This window comes from Drosophila suzukii, chromosome 2R (genome assembly GCF_043229965.1).
Source record: "Drosophila suzukii chromosome 2R, CBGP_Dsuzu_IsoJpt1.0, whole genome shotgun sequence".
NCBI classification, from domain to species: domain Eukaryota; kingdom Metazoa; phylum Arthropoda; class Insecta; order Diptera; family Drosophilidae; genus Drosophila; species Drosophila suzukii.
In genome coordinates, this window is record NC_092081.1 from 15,555,474 (window position 1) to 15,578,130 (window position 22,657).

The window sequence follows — 22,657 nt, forward strand, 5'->3', positions numbered from 1 at the left end:
AATAATATTTAAAAAGTGATTTCACATATGTCCGACATATGATATAAACATGAATATGTTTATTCTTTAGTAAACAAGTAAGTACATGGGTGAACTCAAAATATTCCAATCTAATTCAGATATTATTTAAAATATAATATATTTTACAAGATACCACATTCTTTGTTAAGAATAATTTTTCCTTCGAAAGCTATTATTTTAATAAGAAATAAATTAAAATATAACCATTGTACTCCGGCTGGCAAGTGGCAACCATTAGTATGTGCCACACGTTGCGCCTTTTGTGGCCTTTTGTGGGTCTCCTGCATGCAAAGTGCCTCCGCCGAAGCGGAAGTACTCGTCCCTCGCTCCTCCGCCCAGAAGAGATCAATGGGAAGACAAGGGCCTCCTTAGCCCCAATCGAGGGCCATAAGCGGTAACAGGTGCTAGACGGCGAGTGCGACTACCTGTGCGATGAGCGAGTAATGAGCGACGTTTAATTAGGTTAAGTGTCAATAAGATTATGTCGTCAATCAATCAATTGCACAATACCCACCACGGACACATCCATCAAGCGGCTAAATACCAAAAGGCATTTGTCCGCCGCTCTTTTTGTGAGTGTGCTTAATCCAAGCACTCTCATAGATACACACTATGTGTAGTATATATATTGTTAAGTAGCTGTCTATAATTGCTGGGGTGGGTATTTGCTGCTTTGGTGTCATTTCACTTCATTGAACCATAAATTTATTGGTTCAGAAGGAAATCTGTGAATCTGATTTAAATTAAAAGGCTAAGCCCCATTGCATTATAATGAAACACACTCAACGATTTGGTTTTATGCAAAAAAAGTATTATGTATTTATGTATTGTATAATAAAACAATATAAACTAGTAACAAAGCAACATGATCTCTGCGGTTTAGGAACATCCATATCATCCTTACTTTCCATTATCCATTTCTCATACAATCATCGATCATAGTTCATCTCGATATCAGTTTAATGCCTTTAGGTTGTATAACTTGCAAAACTTTTAAAACTTACGTATGTAGCTATGCCGCTGGCATCTTGGGTACCAGATCAGGGTTTTCATCTCTTCTCACTTTTTCTTGTATAGGTATAAAAAATAGTATATATACGATATAGTAGATATAGTATGACTTAGACTTAGCAGGCGATCGTCATCCGTTACAGACGACGCGAAAACTTTGGATAGACTTTAAGAGAGTAGTGGGTGTGTAATGGTAATCTCCTGCTGATGCTTTTTTTTTAAGATGATGTGGGCAAGTGTGGTTAAACGCAGTTCTCAGTATTGGATAAGCAGTGGGTAGCGTAGCTGGGGGCTAATCGTATTCCTGTTTGATGGTCAAGGGTTTCTCGGCACTGGGATCGCTCTTGACTGGAGTTCCCGGAACCGATCCCGAGGGTCCTGATCCAGAGGCTGTTAGCTTGTTGCTCTTGATCAGATTGGCCGCCGTGGAGCTGAGTGGTATGGTAACATACTGATTGCCATCTGAAAGGGGCAAATTGTATTTAGTTTTTAGATCTTGGGGAGGGATCTCCATAGTACCCACCCTCTTCAGCGTGCAGCTGCAAGTGTCCCGACTGTATGAGTTGCCTCAGCATTTTTTGCGGTATGTTGGCAATCGAGGCAGCCGAGTAGACGTACTTGCTGTCCGCTGGAGCTCCTCCTGCACCTCCTCCTCCAGCGGCTGTGGACGTCGAGGGTCCGTTGTTAGTCTCAGTCTGATAGGTCAATGCTGGCATGGTTTTGGGGCCAGAAGATGAGGCAGATGATGATGATGGTGCGGCAACGGGAGGCGCTGATAGCTCTGTTTTGCTGGCTGATTGTGACTTGGCTGCCACCTCGGCAGCCTCCGCCGGCATCTCCACATCCGACGAGTCATCCGACTCGTTGCCCGACGAGGTAGGCGATCGGTCATCCTGGAAAGAAACAAGCCAAGACACCCGATTAGCGATGTAGACAAACAGTCTGGTCTGGGCTGATCTTAAGGCTAAGCTTAGTTGGGATTGGATCGGGAGGGAGATCTCTGGACTGCTCCGGTCTGCTGTTCTATATGCCAGCCAAGTGCAGGGAGCAAAGACGCGACGACGACGACGATGTCGACGAGATGACAAAAAAAAAATCCAATATGTTTGAACCAAATATGGCGCGAAATTGCGTATATGTGCTGGCCAGGCTGTTTGCCGGCACGCATCTCAATGAGCTGGCGTTGCCTTAAATGTGCACACGCGTTAAAGAATTTAGAATATTGATTTCTGGCTCTCCTGGCGAGCGGGGCGATCGGTGCGGGCCATCGAATGCCTTGGATGGGATGGCAGCGAACGCGTCATTTTAATTTTGATTAGTGCCAGCACAGGCTGAACCGCTGGGACGAACAAAAAATAAATCAAAATAATTGCAAACTGTAACAATGCGATCGCCATTTTGTGCGAGGGAGATCGCAAATTGCATTGCGCATACGCCGCGTGCCCCTGCCACATCATCAGCGGACTTCCAATGAAATTGTAGCAGCCACATCAGCACCGGCAGCAGCAGCAGCAGCAGCAGCATTTCGCGAAAGGCAAAATCGCATTGTTGCCGCTGACTAAAATGGGCGTCGTCATCGTCGACGTCGCCGTCGTCTGCCGCCAACCAAGCGAGTTGACTCGACTTGGCCAGTGGATCAGGCGACCGCCTTTTGAGTGACAGCACCAAGACATTTTAATTAGCAAAGCCAACGACGACAAACTGTCTCCAAGTTGCCATGATATACTTGGCCAGCATGTGCATGTGCAACTGTTGTTACGCTCGCGGTTTTCTGTTGCAGATGCGAAAAAAAGTATAGTGGAAAAATTGCAAGGCAGCGGAAAGTGGAGCTGCTCATGTAAAGGTTACATTATGCCCAAGCTTGCATTTTAAGCGCACACTTATAAGGAGGGAAATAATTCTGGTAATAGCCCTGCTAGCGCTCAATAAAAATCCAATTATATGTGCGCTTGTTCTTCCCCCTTATCTAATCTTTTCTTTGTCGAGGGAACTTAATTACAGACCTCCCACAACGTGTGCGATTTCCCTTTAGTAATTTCACAATTAAAATTCGCCACACAAAAGCAATAAATAAAAGTTTTATTAACCCAAAACATTAAGGAAGTCATTTAATAACAAAAAAAAAAGAAAAAAGATTTTAAGCGCCCCCGGGTGGACTCGAACCACCAACCTTTCGGTTAACAGCCGAACGCGCTAACCAATTGCGCCACGGAGGCTCTTGAAATCGTCTCGGAAATAAAGCCCTCAAGTGCTCGCTGAGCAAACATTTCCACTGACACCATCTTAGGGGTTGCTCGGGTTCCATTATTAAATGATTAAGACCTTTAGCAAGCATTATTTGCTTTATAAATACAAATATGACATAATTTTAGGGGTTGGTATTATTATAAAATATTATACATTACATTCTTGAAATGTTTAAGTGTTTATAATACGAAATTTGTTGGCATTTGATTTGTATTCGCATTTCTCATACATTTTCTTTGCAATTAATAGATATGTTGAGTTTACCTAGCCTTTGCCAAGAAATTTAAGCTATAAATAAATACTTATTAAGTTCATTTAAGAGGCTAATTCAAATATCATGGTGTGAAGATTAATATAGTGGTAGTTTTTGAGCTTAAGGTAAATTAAGAACAAATTATTCATAGTATTAAATTCACGCAATTGTCTATGATTTATTCTTTTGTTTACCCTTACCCCTATCAGAATTTGACGTTTTATATAACTTAATAATATTTTATTTAGTGACTCAGACGTTAAGGTAAATTGAGAGCCCTGCCATTTCAATTTGCGCTCCATCAATATCGCATTTAATTTCCAGAATCGATGCAGGACGACAAGTTGGATTTTTCTCCGATTCGAACATTTTCATCGATGGCTTCCACGGCAGATTCTGATTCCGCTGCTCCTGCCGATGCCAACTGCAACTTGCCAAATTGATAGTCGTGTGTCGTGCGCAAATGCCGAGCGTGTCTCATTAAATGACAATTAGAGTTTGAGCCTGGCTAAAAGCTGAAAGCGAGGCAAAAAAAATACAAACAATCGGAGCGAAAACCCAGCCCGAGTCTCAACTCTCAACTGGCAATTGGCTGGATGGAATGCCAACTGGCCGGGCCAATGGCATGCAATTTATATAAAAATAATGCCTGGCATTGTCTGGCCGATCTGGCCTCGCCAGTGGTATCGAACTTCGAGGCTTGGGGAGCCTGCGACAAATGCAATTATATAGAAATTTGTCTTGCTGTGATATGTGCGGCATGTTGTTGTTGCTGCTGCTGCTGCCACTGTTGTGTGGCCATCGGTAGCACCAAAAATAGTCAGTTTGGGAAAGGCTAATAATAAATGTTGGCAATAGTCAGTCAGCGAGTCGTCAAAGCATTGAATGAATGAATTTTCAAATTGGCTAACTGACATTCACAACCAAGGTGGCATTTTATTTGCCCCAAAAGTGAATGCGAGTCAATTCGGTGGCCTGTTGCAGTTGCAAACCGAAGTTGCAGCTAAAGTTGCAACAACCACTGTGGTGTCGTGTGACCTACACCACCGCCAACTGACTGGCTGATTGACGGATGGCACATTTGCCAATTGATTAGTTGTTCTTACCAAAATGGTTGCTGCCACAACAAAAGGCGACAACTTTGTGGCAGTCAGCACCCGCTTCAATCGCTTCAAAGCTCAGCAGAAAAAAATACAAAAAAACAAAAACGAAAGAAAAAAAAAAACGAAGGACCCATTCTCAGTTTAGCTGGCTGAGATCGTTCAGCATTTGGCCAATAAACATTTGCATTTTGCATGTTGCTGCTGCTACCGTTGATGCCGTGTACATCTACCGACACTGATAACTTTAAGCCGAAAACAAAGGAATAGCCAAATGTGCTCTCGACTGAAGCCAGCGGGCTCCATTGATGCTGGCGCTTTCAATGAAAACATAAAAATAAAAATGCAAATTAAGCCTGGCAAACGAAAGCACTTAAATCTAACGCACAATTGCCCAGGGAACGGGCCAAAAGGATAACAGTGGCACAAAAGGGTGAGAATACACGATGAAATGGGTTTTGGTAGAGGAAAGGTCCGAAATTTATTGCCCGAACATCATGGAAATAGATAAAAACAATTCTAGTCTCTATAACAACATGTATACGCGATGATTGAACCTTAAAAATGCTTGTAGATAGCGTGATTTTCTTTCAAATATTTTAAAGGAACTTGAAACTTTGAAAAGGTTATTTTATAAAGGTTATCTTTTTAGATTTGTTAGGACAGAACATTTGGGACTAATTATTATAATATTATACAAGCGGAAATTAAACAACTGGATAAATAGTTTTTAAAGCTAATGGTTCTTCAAAATTTAATAAAATTAATGGGGAAATCTTTGATTTTTAAATGAAGACATCTCCCTGAACCACTGTCCCTCGATTTAGTAGGAGGAATCACACAATCACAACCACAGGACAGCGGCGAACATTCTGAACAGGAAACGTTGAGGCAAATGTTATGGGATGGCTTGGCAAACTTTGCCGGCCCGGCTAAGCAAAATGGGGCGGCTTGGCTTGTGGAAACAAAAGCCGAAAGCTAAGGCCCAAGTCAGTTGACACGAAGCGGCAACAAGCGAACAACCAACAACCAACAGCCAACAACCAACTACCAACAACCAGGGGCAACAAAAGCGGGAGAAGCGACAACACTGCGTAGACATTTGCCAGCTAAACTGGGAGTCGGAGTTTGGCCATTTGGTCGTCTTCACAATTGTCGTCGCATCCGGGCCAAGCCACAATATGGAGTTTTAAAGCGTTTATATCCGCAAAGCAAAGCAAAGCAAAGCAAACCGAAGCGAAGCTTTCTTGCCGGCTTTCTGTTTTTGGGCAAATCACAGTTTTGTGTCTTTTTCTCTGATGCGGGCTGCGGTTACACGGATTCACGCGCAAAGAAAGCGGCCAGCAGGAAGTTGAGCTCCAAGTCGAAGTCGACTTGGGTCGTCGTGAGTCTGTCTCAATCGAGTGGCGGGTTCAAATTCATTAGTTCAGACCCACCCGGCAAACGGGAATTGTAGAGCTCGGGGTCCCCAGTCAGTTATGATGGGAATTAGCATCTATTTAAATGTCAGGGCCGCATTAAGATGCCACGATTGGCCGGGAGTACGAAAAACGAGCTTATTGTTTTCAGTTACCAATTATTTGGCCAAATTGCGAGGGGTAACCTGCTACTAATGCACTCGCACAAAAAGGCTACCCTGAAAATATATCTTAAAATATATTTTGTTTGTTCACATTTACTTTTAAGTATTTTTTAAAATACAATTTTACTATTTTGAGATCTCAACGAAGAAGAAATTATATGATTATTATTGTTATTATTATTATTATCTAATGCTAACTTATGGGTAAAACTATAAGCTAGCAGTGGGTTTATTTTTGAGCTATAGCAGAAAAAGGCTCGCTTATGGAGAAATCATATGATACATTTTGTAAAAATATTAAAAATGCCTAAAATTCAATTATAAAGGCGGGCCTACACTCCTTACTCCTAAACGAATCTACAAGAATTTATAACTAATCCATCCAGATATTACAAATTTAATTTAGGAATTTGTGGAAATAATTTAAATAGGATTCATTGAATATCAAGGCGATAGATCAATAAATATTGATTACAATCAGTATTTGTTAAGGGATTTTACACTTTAAAAACATTAAATCTTTGAAAAACATTCTTTAATTTTTGGTGATATACTTATGTAATCTCCCATTAATTTCCTGCAGTGCAGCTTCCAAAACGATTGTCCTCAGGCCTAATTATGCGTGCGCCGACAGGCGAACAAGAGGCAACAGGACAGCAGGCCGCAGATGAAACGCCACCGATTAGCCTGTGCCGCTCCCTCCGTCCTTACCACATCACCAGACGCCGGAGGAGGACTCCTTACCCCAATTCCGGCAATTTATGATGGGCACTAACAACCGCAAAACTAGCCAAACAAATGAAATGGAGTTGGACACAAACCGGCGGCGAACAAACAGTTGAATGGAAATTGCAATTATACGAATACAAGATCTCAACTCGGCGTATGTTAAGTGAATCGAAGGTTTTGAGGGGGACTGATACTGATGTGGGTGCCCCGACAAACTGAATTCGATGTTTAGCTAGATTTAGCCAATTCGAAGAAGGCCTTTAACTAGCCAAACAATCTGGAGCCACTGACAGCGATTAAACTCTGGAAACCCAATTGAATGTATGTCATGTAGGACTAGATAAAGCTGCATTACGAAGGATACTTTTATATCAATTTAAAATGTTTTCTTTGTCATTTAATATAGCCACTTTAATTGGGTACACAGTTTAAATATGTGGGGTCTTGATAAACTTATTCACTTTGACTATCATTTGAACATCGTGAGCATTGTTTGGCATTTAAAAGATGACCTTAAAATAAAATAAATCAAACCAGAAATCAAAATGTTTTGTTGACAGATAGAAGTTACCAAGTACCGTTTATAAACAATTCTTTAATATTTTGAAAGATTTTTGGAAACGCTTAAACTATATATGTGTATCTGTGTTTTCTAAAGAATTATTCTAATTTAAAAGAAAGTTGAAAGTAAATCTTTTGACATTTAGGGTAATATATTTATGACTACTTAAAAAAAATGAAAATGTATTGATATAGATACCTATTGATGTAGATACCTATACTTATTTAAAACAAATGTAGTTTTATTGTTTTACTGCAAAACAAAGATTATAAAAAATACGTTGATATTCAGAATGCGAACTGAAATATATTTTTATGGAAAACAAAAAAACCCAATCTGACAAAATTGATATATCTCTGCTAATTTAAAACCGTAATATATTTATGACTAATTTAAAGAAATTAAAATGTATTGATATAGAAAAACAATAAAACCGTGGTGAAAAAGTGTAGATACCTATACTTATTTAAAACAAATGTAGTTTTATTGTTTTACTGCAAAACAAAGATAATAAAAAATACGTTGATATTCAGAATGGGAATTGAAATATATTTTTATGGAAAACAAAAAAACCCAATCTGACAAAATTGATATATCTCTGTTAATTTAAAACCGCTATAAATCTAGGTAAAGTCGATCAGAGCCACAATCTTTACTGTCCGACTCTAAGACTAATTGAAAAATCGGTTCCAGCACTCCGATCGGCGCCTTCATCATTAGTCAAAGACCATGTCGAGAATTGTTTGGATTTCATTAAATTGTGTCATTTTACAAAAATGAACAGACGCTAAGCAAAAACCATCTATAGGAACGGAGTGTGCCCACGCCCACAAGCGAAAGAAAAAATATTCAATCGCTGATTTCATATTTTTTTAAGCGAAAACTGGTTACACCCAACAAATCGCTGGAGAACGAAGTATCCGCTGCAGATATCTCTGTATATAATTGAATAAATTTCAATAAATACATGCAGAGATACGTCATTTTGTAGCAGGTTGGTGTAAATTGAATTTTCATGCCCAGGGCCCAGAGCAACCGGGGACCACTCATTTGTTTGCTCATTTGTCCCCACGCAGCCAATGTATATAGAGCCCGGCCCAAAATGGAATTGGTGAGCAAGTCAAAAGCGAGTCTATAAAATCTAATACGCACACGAGCAGCCAGCAAGTCCCGCCCACAGATCGCCGCTATATGGACGACTATATAAAATATAAGTGCCTAATAAAACCCGAGAGAGTCGGGCTTAAGAGAACCCCGAAGAGTGCGGCTCAAAGGTGCAAGCGGATCGGCTGTATATAGCCTCTCTGTCGCACCTATCGCCTCAAGTTCCGATCGTACTCTTAAGTCCCCACAGAACGGGTTTTCTTCTCAGTTTTCTCCAGCTCAAGACTCCAGAGTCCCGACCGCTGGGGTTACGTTTTCAGTCTGTGAGTAACTGCGTGACCTGCACGACGATCGAGGAGCGATCTTTGGCTCTTCTGCTTGAGCGATTGAAAGACGTGAAAAGTGTGATCAATCAAAAGAAAAACTGGGAAAGTGTGTGAAGAAAATTAACAAAAGAACATTACAAGATGGTGACTTGAATACTTGAGTCAGGATCACTCGGTGATCATGGCTGTTTGCAAAGAGATAAGGAAGAAATGTATTCGATTGGCTGGCACTTAGTTATGGGTAAGTGAAAAATATTACGTTTATTAATTAGTTAAATTGTGAAAAAGTGGAGGTTACCAATTTATTTATTCAGGGGTAGCTAAATATAGCTTCATAAACGTTTGAATATTTAAATTTTTTCTTATAAGTAATAGATTTTTAAACTGATATATGTTTTTTTAATAATTAATTCTCACAGTACTTATAAAGGGTAGATCAAAACACAGTCAGTCCATTCAATTGAAAAGGTTTATCAATTTGTTAGAGTGGAGTTCTATAAACCCCAACAAATTTTTCAATACGATTTCTAGATGCTCATAAGAAGAAATGATACAATTTAATTAATGTATTTTTTAAGGACCCTATTTTGCCATAGACAATTTATTACAAACCGTCAAAAAAATGTCTTTATTTTGTTAGCCTGTAAAATGGAATATTACCACCCTATACGGAATGAAAATTGGTACTTCCTAAGACAAGAAATTGTTTTAAAATTCCTTACATTTTTAGTTTATAGACTTTTACTTCTTTATTGATTTCGTAGAGCTCTGGTAAAAGTTTCTAGACCCTGGGCTACCATTTAAGATACTTTCGGTGTGCTAGATCACTTTATGACCCCTTCTAGGCCGTGATAAGTGAAGGCGGCAGAATAATGCCAGACTAGTCGAACAGCTGCGATGCACCGCTAAGATAAGCCACTCAGCGAACTGCAAACGGCAAACAGTAGCCCAGCAGGCCGACAACTCAATCACGGGCCTACAATCACACAATCACCCCTGCCGACTTTGCCCAGTTAGAGGCCCCGGATCGGAGTCTTAGCCTGGTCAGAGAGCTGGCCAAAAGGGGGTTGGGGCTCTGTTTGCGGCTTGTGGGCCCGCCACATCGGCGTCCACATTTCATAAATCAGCATGAGCAGAGGGAAATGGAAATGGAAATGTGTTCGCCTTCGGAGAGCCGGCTAGTGAAAACCGCCTGCTGCGAATCCTGGCTATTTATTGTATTTTAACAACGTTATAAACGAGCATTTAAGTGGCGAGTGTTGGGATTGCTGTTGGCCCGTTTTGATTTGTGTTAGAATGCAAAATCAAAGACAATAACCAAATATCCCCGGATACTTGGGTACTCGGATACCGACAAAGCAGGCAGTTTCATAATCAGTCGTCGGGACTGGCAGACTTGCAGGCAACTTGGCCAAAAGCCTATTGGCAACTGGCAACTGGCAACCGGCAACATGTGGCTTGGCCATAACGCTGTTGTCGTTTGGGCCGGGTCAAATGTCAAGCACATTATTTTTGTATTTACGTATAATAAATATAAAATGCATGATGCATTTTTGATAGATTTTCATGCCAATAAACAAGCTAAACGAACCGCTAGAATGGTGTTTAGGCCAACACCATGGGCCCCATGGAAGACGGGGCCTAAGCGTTCAGTTCCTCCAACTGTTTTGTTACCCCATTGTGTGGGTACATAAATTTCAGACACAAAAAGACCAGGAAGCTGCGTTTTGTGGGTCCTGGGTCTCGGTCTCATATAATTTTGTGTCTATGCAAATGTACGCGCTGCATACGGTTTTGCATTGGCCCGACTTTGGCCTGACTTTGGTCTGATGTTGAAAAATCGACGACGATCGGACGGCCGATCGAGTCTGTCAGTTGAGTCAGGAGTCGGGAGTCCGGGGGATGAGGAGTCTGGGAGTTCGGGATTGAGGTTGGAGGATGGAGGACCAACCACGTTGACGTTCCGTTCGCCAAACAATGCCTTGTTGACACTGATGGAAAATCTGCGTGTCACAAATATCAAAAATGCAATCGTTAGAAAGCAGGACGAGCCTCTTCGCATGATGATGGCTCCCATATGATCCCATACCGTCCGATCCTATCTGATTCGTCTGCGGGGCGGAGAAAACTGTCAACTGTCCGTCGGGTTTAGTTATAGATCTTATGACCGATATGCTAATGCCTGATTGCCTGGAAATGCCAAGTAGCCAAAAGTTTTTGTGCGATCAGGAAAGAGAAGTGCAGGCGTCGAAAATCAGTTAGTTAAAAAACAGGCCGCATGGCTCACATAACATATTTTATGATGATAACCCACAACAAGGAAATTCATAGTGCCTTAAATAAAATATATTTATAAACAATTGTATGATTTGAAAGAAGAATCCTTGACTTAGAAAAATCGGTTTTAAATAACTATTGAAAAAATATAGCTCCGGGAACAACTTAATTTATTTTTTTTTAATATTAAGAAATATTTGGCATTATAAGTTTGGTAGAACTTGAAGTTACTATTATTGGTGTCTTAAAAATATTTCATTTCATTTCTTTGGCTTTAAAGTTTTTTAAAAACAAACAAAGCCAACATATCTTAGCATAATATAGAAAAGGGGGATAATGTCCAACGTATATAACGTTTCTATTTATTTAGATATACCTAATGTTTAATGATTAAGTTCTATAATTATACTTAAAATATTATACAAGCAATCTACCAGATAAGCCATTTTAAACTAGAATTGCACACAAAGAATTGGCGCCAAAGAATCAAATCTAGTTTACTATAATATCTTTCTTAAAATCTTCCTGCTCCATTTCATCCTTTCCCATTTTCTCGATCATCTGCCAAGAGAGCTACTGCTACCCACCAAAGAGCAAAACACCTTTGGCCTAATTGAATGCCAATTTATTGCATTTATAGAGACAATAACAAATTCAGCTCACAAGAAGCTCTTTAAACAAATATGCCAAATGCGATATAGAAAAAAGCAAGGCAAAATGCACCGGGGAGAGTTGGGAAAAAAGGCCAACTAAATTACTTAACAAGCCGCTGGGTTTCGATGGTGGACAGGAGCGACGTCTTTCGATGATTTACTTGTGCGTAATAATGCAACGCCCGCAATGTTGGCCTCCTCTCCAGAGGAGATGAATCTGGAGATGGGGCTTCTCCCGTCTCCAGTCTTCAGTAAAGCGATCGTACTCCTCCGCCTCGCAAATCGAAGGATGCCTGTGATGGCCAGGTAAATGCATGTGAGAAGAAGTATAACTGGGAATGCGCCTCAATTTAAAATGCGAATTACATTATCTGATCAAATGCATTCTTCAGTGCGCTCCAGGAGGAGCACACACACTCCCCATACTCCGTGCGGACGATCCACTCCACTCCACTCCACTCCACTTCAGTTCAGTTCACTCCACGCGAAGATCCCCATCATGTGTGTGTAGAGGCTTTGGAGGCTTCTGTGGACTGTGTGGAGGCTGCACAAATAAATAAATTTTAAAATACAAACAAGTAGCGCGCGCAAAAAGCGCCGAGTGGAAAATTCGTGACAGCAATTGTTGATGAGCAGCGTGTGAACAGCAGCAGCCCCGTGCCCCCTATACCATCTATCCCATATCGTCGATAACTCAAGATCCCAGAACACGGAGAGCACAAAGAATAAAAACAATGTTGTCGGGCAAACGCGTAATATTGAGCGACTAATAGCTGGGGCTTGACTTGAAAGCGAACGACAGCGGATCGGTTGAAAACTAAAGACTGAAAACTGAAAACTGGGCCCGTACACCTCCGCAGTCTAATTAACTCCTACGAGCAGCGGGCCTCAGTTTTTAATTAAGGCGCACACATGCTCGATACTTTTTTATTATGTGTACAAGTATATAACAAGAATCAAATGTATAATAACAACAATAATAACTAAACAATCAACCAGGTCGTGGGCAGCTAAAAGCTAAAAGTACGCCGCAGCTTAGCGGCCAAATCAAACAAAAGAATTGCACAATTACAACGAACCTTAGAAACGGAGGAGTACTTCATTCTTGGGAATAACCAAGAAGTCAAGTGAACTTTTACTTCAGAACATTACCAGACAAATAATTGATGAGCTCACAAGAAAACACTTAATTAAAAGGGATGTACAGCTCAGAAGAAAATATTACCCTTTTATATAGAATGTAGTTTAAAGGATTTCCTTTCAAAGCCATATGGTACCTGTAGTTTACCAACAAAAAGATCATTTTGAAATCGTATGTAACCTTTTTAAACAAGGCATACGTAGTTCAAGGACGTATTCTAAGACACATCTGGTTGCAAATGTTTCCTTTTAAATTACAATGTATTTTTTTGTGTTATTTTTTAAGGCCTGTAATCCATATAAATTAGGAACCAGAAGACATACATTTCGCAACCGTGTAAAACATATTTAAGCAAAGTATATAAACACTATTCTAAAATGTTAGGGCTTGTCAATCAAAGAGTAGACAAAATTTATACATTTATTTAAAATGGATCAATGGGTGCTGAACCGTATAAAACGTTTCTTGGAAAGGCAATTGAATAGCGTATTTTAAAATTGTTATGGCTTGTCAGCCAAATAACCTTTAAGTGTAGATATATTTATAAATTTCTTTGAAATGTTTTAAGGTTTCGAAACCATATAAAACATTTTTAGCAAGGCAGTTGAATAACATATTTTAAAAATGTTACTGCTTGTCATCCCTTGAAAGTAGATAAACACATAAATTCCTTTTAAATGGTAAACACTCTTGCAGCACACATTTTCAATGAAAATAATATATGGTTCCTTCCAGTAAATTTTGTTTTTGTGCTAGAATATTTTGGGGTAACTAAAAAGCGTTGAAACATGTTTAATAAATACATTTTCGACGCATATCACATATACTATACGTCCCCGAAATTCCATGGCTTTTAAAATGAAAATTCTGTCTCTTATCTGGAAGTACGGGCAATCTCCTCCCAAAAATTCCATCTCGAGCAGGGGCAATGAAATGCCGAAGTGCGCAAACTGTGCCAAGCTGGCCTCTGCCCACTCCTCCGGGCTGCTCCTCCTGGTCCCCCTGCTCCTCCTCCGATCACCTCCGCCTCCTATAATTCGCGGGACTTTTGGACCAGACGGCGGGACTGATGGACTGACTGACTGTCTGACTGCAGAGACATCAATCTAGAAACGGCAGGCAGAAAGATAGCCGGACAGACAGTCGATTGGCAACTCGTTGAGAGTTGACAATAATGACGATGGGACGTCGTCTTCGTTCCCGATGATAGAAAGTAAAAGAACAGAGGCAGCATCTTGCATTTTAACTGCAATTTTAATGAGACGTGGGAAAAAGAGTGGAGATGCCGGTCTGCTCATTTCGTAATTTGTAAAACTCGCACGTTGCCGGCATTAAGGACATGCAGATTTCTCTCTGTCCTGTCCCACCATATTGATCAGCATTTATGGCTATATTTTTAGTGGAATGGCAGAGGGGGATCGTTCGTTCGAGTTCCCCCTTCTCGGCTGCACGAGCAGCAACAAATTAGCACTGACAGGCGGCAAGGAGTGCTCCCGAGACAAAGGACCACCACCACAGGCCAAAAGCCTGGGCATTGTCCACTTGGTGGCACTGGACACTAGGCACCATGTGGCCATTTGGCCATGTGGCATGACCATGATCGGCGGCAACTCCAGCCAATTGGACGCCTAGCGTGAGCTTTCTAGGTGGCATCCTCGGTCCAGCGGACAGCCGATGCTTGTTAAATGTTTGCCGCCAAAGAGAACGGTTCGGAACAAACAAAATGTGTCGGCTTTGGTTGCCACCAGTTCAGTTGTTCAGTTTGTTGCATGTGGCAAGTTGCCGGTGGCCAAAAACATTCGTGAGCGTCATTTGAATGGTGTGATAATTTTTGCGCCTTCGCTTGGCAGCTTTGGCAGTGAATTAATTGCGTGCCACATTATAAATTTCGGTATCCCTTATTAAAGGTTTTCCCCTACACTCGCGGACAGGAGCACACACTTGTGAATTCTCACACGCCGCAACAGCATCGAGAAATTCCAAAAGTCTTGTGGCATGTTGCAAAGTTGTTGGGTGTTGTTGTCGCCGGACGTGTGGGCATGTCAAGGCGTTGTCGTAAGGCGTAAGTTGCAGCCAAGCCAAAACCAAAACCGAAAAAACCGAACCGTTTGCCTCACGTCAGCTGATTTTTAAAGATATTACGAAAATATTGCGCATACGCCGGGTGGCAAATCATAGGTTTTAGCCAAAAAAGATATTCCTTCCAGCAGAAAGATTGCAAAAGTGGAGAAAGTGGAACATGTTCAGCAATTTCAGAAAAGATTATCAACATACAAACAAAATTTCTTAAAAATGTAAGAATTAAGAAAAATTCTCGTTTAATTATGTATGTTTATCACCACGTAAAAAAAAAAACATACCTTATGATCATAAATAAACAAACTTTAATAACATAACAAAGGGGACCCGGTCTGCAGTTTCATTTATTTCAAACTGAGTAATTTCAAAACTTTGTTCTCTGATTCATAGCTTAATCAATTCCTAATTAAATGTTTACCATACTTCTTTTTATTTAACTTTTGTCTAATAACATAGGTGATCATTTTTGATTTGATGACAAATAATTGAGCTGCAAAGTCTAAGAAAACTACTTCTTCAATATTTTTTCTACAATTGAGAATAATCAGAACCTTAGGCCTCGCACTGAAAAATCAACAGATGTTTAATTTTACAAAAATAGCAATATAGTTTTGCTGAGTAGTACAATTAGGCACACTAAATGTACGATTTCCTGGGCTTTTCCTACTCGGGTAGATATACATATGAAATTACCATACGCAACCCCTGATTCGTAGCTCCCACAACAACAACAATCGCCAAACCGACAGATACGATAATTCTGTGTCTCTTTCTAAAAGCACAAAATTTGCATATCAAACGCAGCAGAAAAACAACCAAAAAGCAGGCAAAACAGACGCCGCGCAGTCGCCTTTCATAACAACAACCACAAAAACAATAACAACTAAGGCACATACAACAACTAAAGCAATAACAACTACAACTACAGACATGTAACTAATGCATAGACAATGTTTTCTTCCACTTTTTTTTCTCGCTTTTTGCAAAATTTGCGTATTCTGAACGATACGAAATTAAGTAAATTACAATATTGTACGATGATTGTCGTAGTCGAAGTTGTTGTTGCTGCATTTGCTGTGCTATATGTGCTATATGCTATATTTGCGTGAAATTATTATGGCAATCGATTCGGGGGACCACACACATCCACAGACATTGAGAAAAAGCGACGAAGAAAAATAGTAATAAAACTGGCGATAAAATTATTATTGATTACTCATACGCCGCATGTAACGGGCTAATGAAAACGGGCTAACTGCGATGGGCTTTCTACGAATAATCGATAACGATGACGATGACGCGATCGCCAGTTAGAGATAGCAATAGCCAGCAATTATTTTCGTCATAAGTCAGCCAATGTGGCGACGACTTCTCCTTTCCGCTGCACTCGGCTTTAACCTGAACTCGAGACACGGCTTTCGGCCACCGACGCTGCACTTGCAAAAAATTATTCAAAAGTTGTACATTTGCAAATGCCAAACCATGCCAAACATACCCACTACTCGTACAGTAAAAATAAAATTTTTTAACAGTGGAAGTGGGATTTTGTTTTTATTATCAATACCCTTTTACGTATCACAAACTATTCAAATCTGAACATCAAGAGATCAAGTTATAAGCAAATAAAGAAACAGACGCTAGGTGGATTGTTCGTGTGGTGTGCAATCTCGGAAACAGCAGATTTGCTGCATGCATATCTTCATCTCTTTCGCACTCCCTTGAGCTGACGGGTAATCTGACGGGTATCTGAGAGTCGAGGACCTCGAATCTCTTATTTATGTTTGAAATGTTGATATAAAATAATTTTTATAAGTGCAATAAACAAAAATGCATTAACAAAATTCTTTATTTTAAGCATAATTTATTTTTTAATCCTTAAAATCTAAGAATTCAACAAGCACTAAAATATCTTTTATACATTATCTGTTGTCCGTCATACAAAAAAAAATCGATTTAATTGCCACATGGTTAAGTGAGTAGAATTTGTTAAATAAAGCAGCGACCTAGGTTCAATTCCACCTTCAGATTTATAGAAACGTAACGTAAGGTTTAAAGTTGATTTCCAGTGAGCATGAGTACTCCGTGTTGCCCGAATAACTTTTCCTCTTTTTAAGACTGGGAACTGGATCACAACTTCCCCTTACCCCAAAATATAACTTATAAATTGTAGATCATTTTTTTCGAGTGCACTGATGTTGTTGTGCTGGTTTTTTTCGCGCTCACTCGCCTGTGTGAGTCTGCTCAGCCCGCGTACATATATATAATTGTTGCGCTTCGCACACAAGCTTCCAAATAAGGGACGGCACATGTGAGCTGAGGAAGCTATAACTATCGCTGCAGGCTACGCAAATCGGTGGCGTTTCCACTTTCGCATAGATTTCGAGGGAAACCAACGCCTGCCGTCGATTTGAAGTTCAGCCCGTTGATGCAAGCGTCACAAAAGTGGTGCAGTTGTGCCAGGTGGTTGACAAGTCGCCGTCGCCGGTGGCTTTGCTGCCCCGAAAAGCGATCGCCGATCGATGGCGGCGGATGGTGGATGTGGATGTGGATGGTGGCGACCAGGAGTCGGCTGTCGTGCAACATATGGCAGCGATGACAACGCATGTTAACAGCTTTTTAAAGTCGTTGCAACACATCTGGCCGGGCAAAACGGCAAGAACAATAACACAATTCCCAGGCCGATAAGCCCAACGAATCGATGTTAATGTATATGTACGATGTTTATGTGTATCTTTAACCCCGCGTGCCACAAAGGATGCCAAATTTGGCTGCAATCCGATATGAAATGTCCCAAAACTGCAGACAGGAAATCTCACGCGTGCCACCATCGCGGCAACAGCGGCAACATCGGCTCACTGGAGCGGATGGAGATGGAGATGGAGATGGAGTATATTATCCAAAAATGCGGTCTGGCGTGCCTTTGAATTAAGGTATCGATTTAGCCTGCGGTCGTTTGGTCATCCCAGTCCGTCAGTTCAGTTCAGTTCGGTTCAGTCATTTTCATTCATTGTTGGCGCGCGCTCATTGTTGGTGTGAAATTTAGCACAACAGCAACATCGGCCACTGCAGCAGCAGCAGCAGCAGCAGCAACATCGGCACACAGCAGCAACATCGCAACATCGCAACAAGTGGCTCTGCGGTTGCAATGAATCCGCATAACAGACATACAACAAACAGACGGACTGAGACTCTTAAAATGCGGCAAAATATTTCTTACTCGGCCACTTTAGCTGCCAGCTTTAAAAATACTTTTTAAATGCGCCGAAGCATGAAGTCAGCCCAGCTTTCAACGGATACGCACAGGATCAAGTGTTATAAATGTTAATTCGCAAATAATTGCAGCGAAGGCTTCGAAAAAAGCCTCGTTGTCTGGGATGGCTTAATCGCTGCCAATCAGACGATGAAACTAAGGTTGCAAATTACTTTACCCAGAGTTTAATTGAAAATTTATGGCACTTTCATTAGCGCCCAGGGGAAATTGTATAGTAGTACTAAGTTCTGCACCATCTTTCAAGTTTGAGAAGCGTAGAAAATATATGATTATATATATATGTATCACAAAAGTTGTGTGGATTTCAACATTTGATTTTATTGTGGGCAGGAAATGAGCTGAACATCGATTGTTGTTAACTTTTGTTAACCGTGCGGACTGTGGGTAGAGTCGGCTTTTGCCCCGTTTCATGTGGGAAGTCCGCGTGTGCTTCATTATATAATGAATTGGAATTGGAATTGGAACTGGGAGATGGGCACAATCACTATAGCACGTAGCAATCGCGAGCAAAACAAACCAGCCAGCTCAAAGTTTTGCCCAGAATTTATGACAACGCATGTGTTTTCCACTTTTAAAGTACAGTTTGCCTGGAGTTCTTTTTACGGAACTTGCTATCAATTCAGATGTGCAAAAAGGTAGAGCAGGAGCAAAGTTTATAATCATTCAAGAAAGTTTGGACAATATATGTCAACTCTTTATTGGCTTGTTATTTGGAAAATCTTTGAAAACCATTACCTAAACAAACAACTAGAAGCGAAAATATGGAATAGGTGCATGGAGATAGAAAACCTTTTTTTTCAAGAAAAGAAAACATTTTCTTAACTACCTTTTAAAGTTTATGTAAAATATCGTAAGTGAAATTTTATAGATACTTTATTATTATACAGTAATATATTTTGTGAAAAAATGTCATTTGACTTGTATGGAAACGGATGATAGTGACTAATTTAAATTTCATTAATAACCATCAATTCGAAATTATGAGAGGTATCAAGAAAATAATTTTGATCTACAAAAACATATAGCTGTAATGCGTTTTCTTCTATTTAATTTCTAGTTACTTTATCCCAACCCTTCCTGGCACAATTAGGCAAACGTCTTCATAGAAAAATCCACACACTATGAGGCAACCAGACTCGAAAAAAGAATCATTCCCAGCCATAAATTGGTCAGTGAAGCGGAGCTGCCTTTGCCTATATAAGTAGCTATAAAGCGGGGAGCGGTACGGCGAAAAGGCCATAAGTTTCCTCCAAATCGCTGCCTCCGCCACGCTCCACTGAATGGGCGTTGCATTGGGCGTGGCTCGGCGGCGCTAGAAGAGCCATGGAAGAAGGGGCGTTGGGCGGGGCTGGGAGGGAAGGTCGCAGAGATTTCGACGTGGATAGCCAAGAATTTTGATTAACTTGGAAAATCATTGGAGTAAGTCGGCGGGGTTTGGGATTGGGAAAGAAACCACTGAGGCAGATAGACTCCAAAGCGCACAATGTACGCATTATTTGTTTGCATTGCGGCCCAATAATTGCTTAACTAAATGTGAGTCCTGCTGAAAGGCCAAAAGCGCCTCGTTAAGGTCTCAGTCTGGCTTTTAAATAATCACAATGAAAGCAACAGGGCCAAAAGCAAGACAGGCCAACTCGCAAAAAGAAAAAAAAACAGAGGGGGGAAAAAAAAACAAAACCAAAACAATACAAAGAAATACGAAACGAAAGAAAAGAAAAAACGCTCACAAATTGTCATTTCTTAACCTTTTCAGATTGCGAAGGCGGCGGCAGCGGCGCAGAAGCAGAAGCACCAGGAGTCGGAGGTTCCAAGTTGCCAATGGCCAGTGGCCAAGTGGCCAAGTATCCAAGTATCCGAGTCGCCAGAAGTTGCCGACTCACAATGTGTGTGCGCAAAGGCTTTAAGAAATGCCGAATTCCAGAAGCTGCAGTACAATCAGTTGAATTAAAAAACGAGCGCACAGACAGTGGACGACGGCTGGATGGGATTCGGATTCGGATTGGGGATGGGGTTTCTGGGGGCTCTGGAGGATCGCCGGCGATATCATCGCGTGGTGAGCCCGCGCTCACTAGGAAATTAAGAGGACATTGTGGCGGCATGCGGTTAGAACTCGCTGCGGCGGCTTAAACACAAAATCCGCAGAGGAGATTCCTTGGGTTCCTGCGTTGTTGGTGGCTTTTGGACAGCTGGACGCTGGCTGACAGAGGTCGCCCTCGTACGTAATCGACGAGCATTGCAAATGCTTTTGTCCTCCGCCTGCGTCTTGTGCTGCGCACGTGGCCATGTTGCAGCCGCAGCAGCAGCAGCAGCAGCAACTTGCAACAGCAGCAACATCAGCAGCAGCAACAGCAACAGCAGCAACAGCCAAACAGCAAATCATTGAAATGTCGTTAGAGGCTCGAGCGGCACGCAGCTTCGATAGTCAGCGAAACCGCAAAATGCTTTTAATTTCTCAAACTGATATGCACCCGTGCTCCCACTGCCGTGGAGGAAAAGCTGGGCCAGAGGTTCAGTTTGGCTTGTTTCTTTTAGATTTTGCCTGCTGGTAAAGACCAATGATGAGGTATTAAGAGGGTAGGGATCAGAACATTTGTTTTGATCAGAAAACTTGACAAACTCAACTATGAACTCAAGGATTTTCCATAGAATACTTAAATTTTACTGCTTTATCAGGAAGTAACAAGTTAGAAGCAGAGTATCCCATAAAAAGATTTGAGTTTTTAAGTGAATTGTATAAGTTTATATTAAGAACCATAGCTATTTTCTTTGAATCGCTTATTAAAGTTTAGTAAAATCAGACCATATTTAAAGAAAATATATCAAGTTGTCTGGAGAAATGAGAATGGTCAATGAGAATTTATAAGAGTTTCAAGTAAATTGTGTTCCGTAAAACTACTGTCAATTCCAATATTATGATATTATAATAATATCTCTTAAGTCATGTCAACGCTAGGCAACGCAAATTAAATTTTGAAATAAATACGAAATCATAAAAGCCAACAAACTTGCACCTTTTTTACTGGTTGGGCTTCGTGGGCGGTTCAGATGTTTATATGATGATGCGCAGGTGAGCGACCATAGAAGGCAATCTATGTAGCCAAGACACCCGCGCAGACTGATGGATCGTACTCTCGATGGGAGCCAGATACATATTGCTAAGTATACATATATAATGTGAGCCAGCAAATGTTGGCAAACAGCACAGCGTACAGCCCACTGCAAGTCGGCAATTAACCTTGGCTGGACAAAGAGTTGGCGGCGGCAGAACGACCTACAGCAGCAGCGGTTCGAGTTATGGATTTTATTTTATCAGTCAGCTGGCAGTCAGCTACCAGCAACGACTACACAGGAAATAAATTCGACTTGAAGCCACTCAAATAATATAAAATATTTTAGCTGAAGTGCAAGTATCTTTTCATCACATCTTTAAAGCAGGTGGCTTAAGCAACACTTTTGTTTGGTGGTAAATATTTTGTGTAACCCTCAAAAGATCTCAAAGATATAAAAAGTTTAGCTGAATATTTTCCTTCATTTTCAGTTACATATTAGCATTTTTCTGCCTGTGTAGAGCAACAACTGATGACCTGAGCCGGCGTTGGTGTCACACCCACAACATTTTGGCTTTCATTCATCGGCCCATGCTGAATGGAAAAACTGAGTTGAGTTTTCGGATGGGGATGGGGCAGCCAGAGGGGCTGAGTCGAGCGGATTGGGGCGGGGATCGTGGCACACGTCATCGGGGCAGCCAAGAGGCCAGTAGTGCCTACGCCAAAGCTTTTGGCATTGAAAAGTACGAGCCACAAACGCGATTTGCATGCCAATTCGAAAGGCGAGAGAAAACCGAGGGGAACTCACTCACTGACTGACTGTTGGTGCATGACGAGATTCAATGGTGGCTCTGATCGATTTATGAACTCGTCGCCAGCATTGTTGTCATGACGTCACATAGCCCCCGCGGCCAAAAAACTCTTTCATTCGGGGTCGGGTCTCTATGGGGAGAAGCGGAAGCTCTTTGCAACATCGAAAGGAAAACAGAAACACACAGATATATCGAAATCACAAATTCATTCATGGAGTGCCGACCCACTCGCCAGTTTTGGGATTATTAGTGGCTAGTGTGTAGGCTAGAAACTAGAAACTTTGGATCCGGGCTTATCGCGGTGCTCTTAACCTTGCTCTTGAAACAGCTGGAAATATGTTTGGGTTCTCCGGTGTTTTTTTTTTGTATCGTTTTCCTTTTTATTATTTTATAATATTGCGCTAAATAATATATAAATTTATATTTCTTTTGTATAGATACT

General features: G+C 41.0%; 1 protein-coding gene and 1 non-coding gene across 2 annotated transcripts in view; both read right to left on the reverse strand.

Moving 5' to 3' along the window:
• Positions 1–810: 810 nt before the first annotated feature.
• The window catches only part of bs (serum response factor blistered), a 29,600-nt gene continuing 7,753 nt past the window's right edge, over positions 811–22,657 (reverse strand). The window contains exons 3-4 of the mRNA XM_017074651.4: positions 1,556–1,925; positions 811–1,494 (exon numbers count right to left, since the gene is read on the reverse strand). Of these exons, the coding sequence (XP_016930140.3) occupies positions 1,325–1,494; positions 1,556–1,925 (540 nt within the window). The 3' untranslated portion in view covers positions 811–1,324. The remainder of the gene's footprint in view (positions 1,495–1,555; positions 1,926–22,657) is intronic.
• Positions 3,175–3,248, reverse strand: TRNAN-GUU (transfer RNA asparagine (anticodon GUU)). The gene has a single exon. It is a non-coding gene; the product is annotated as a tRNA-Asn (tRNA).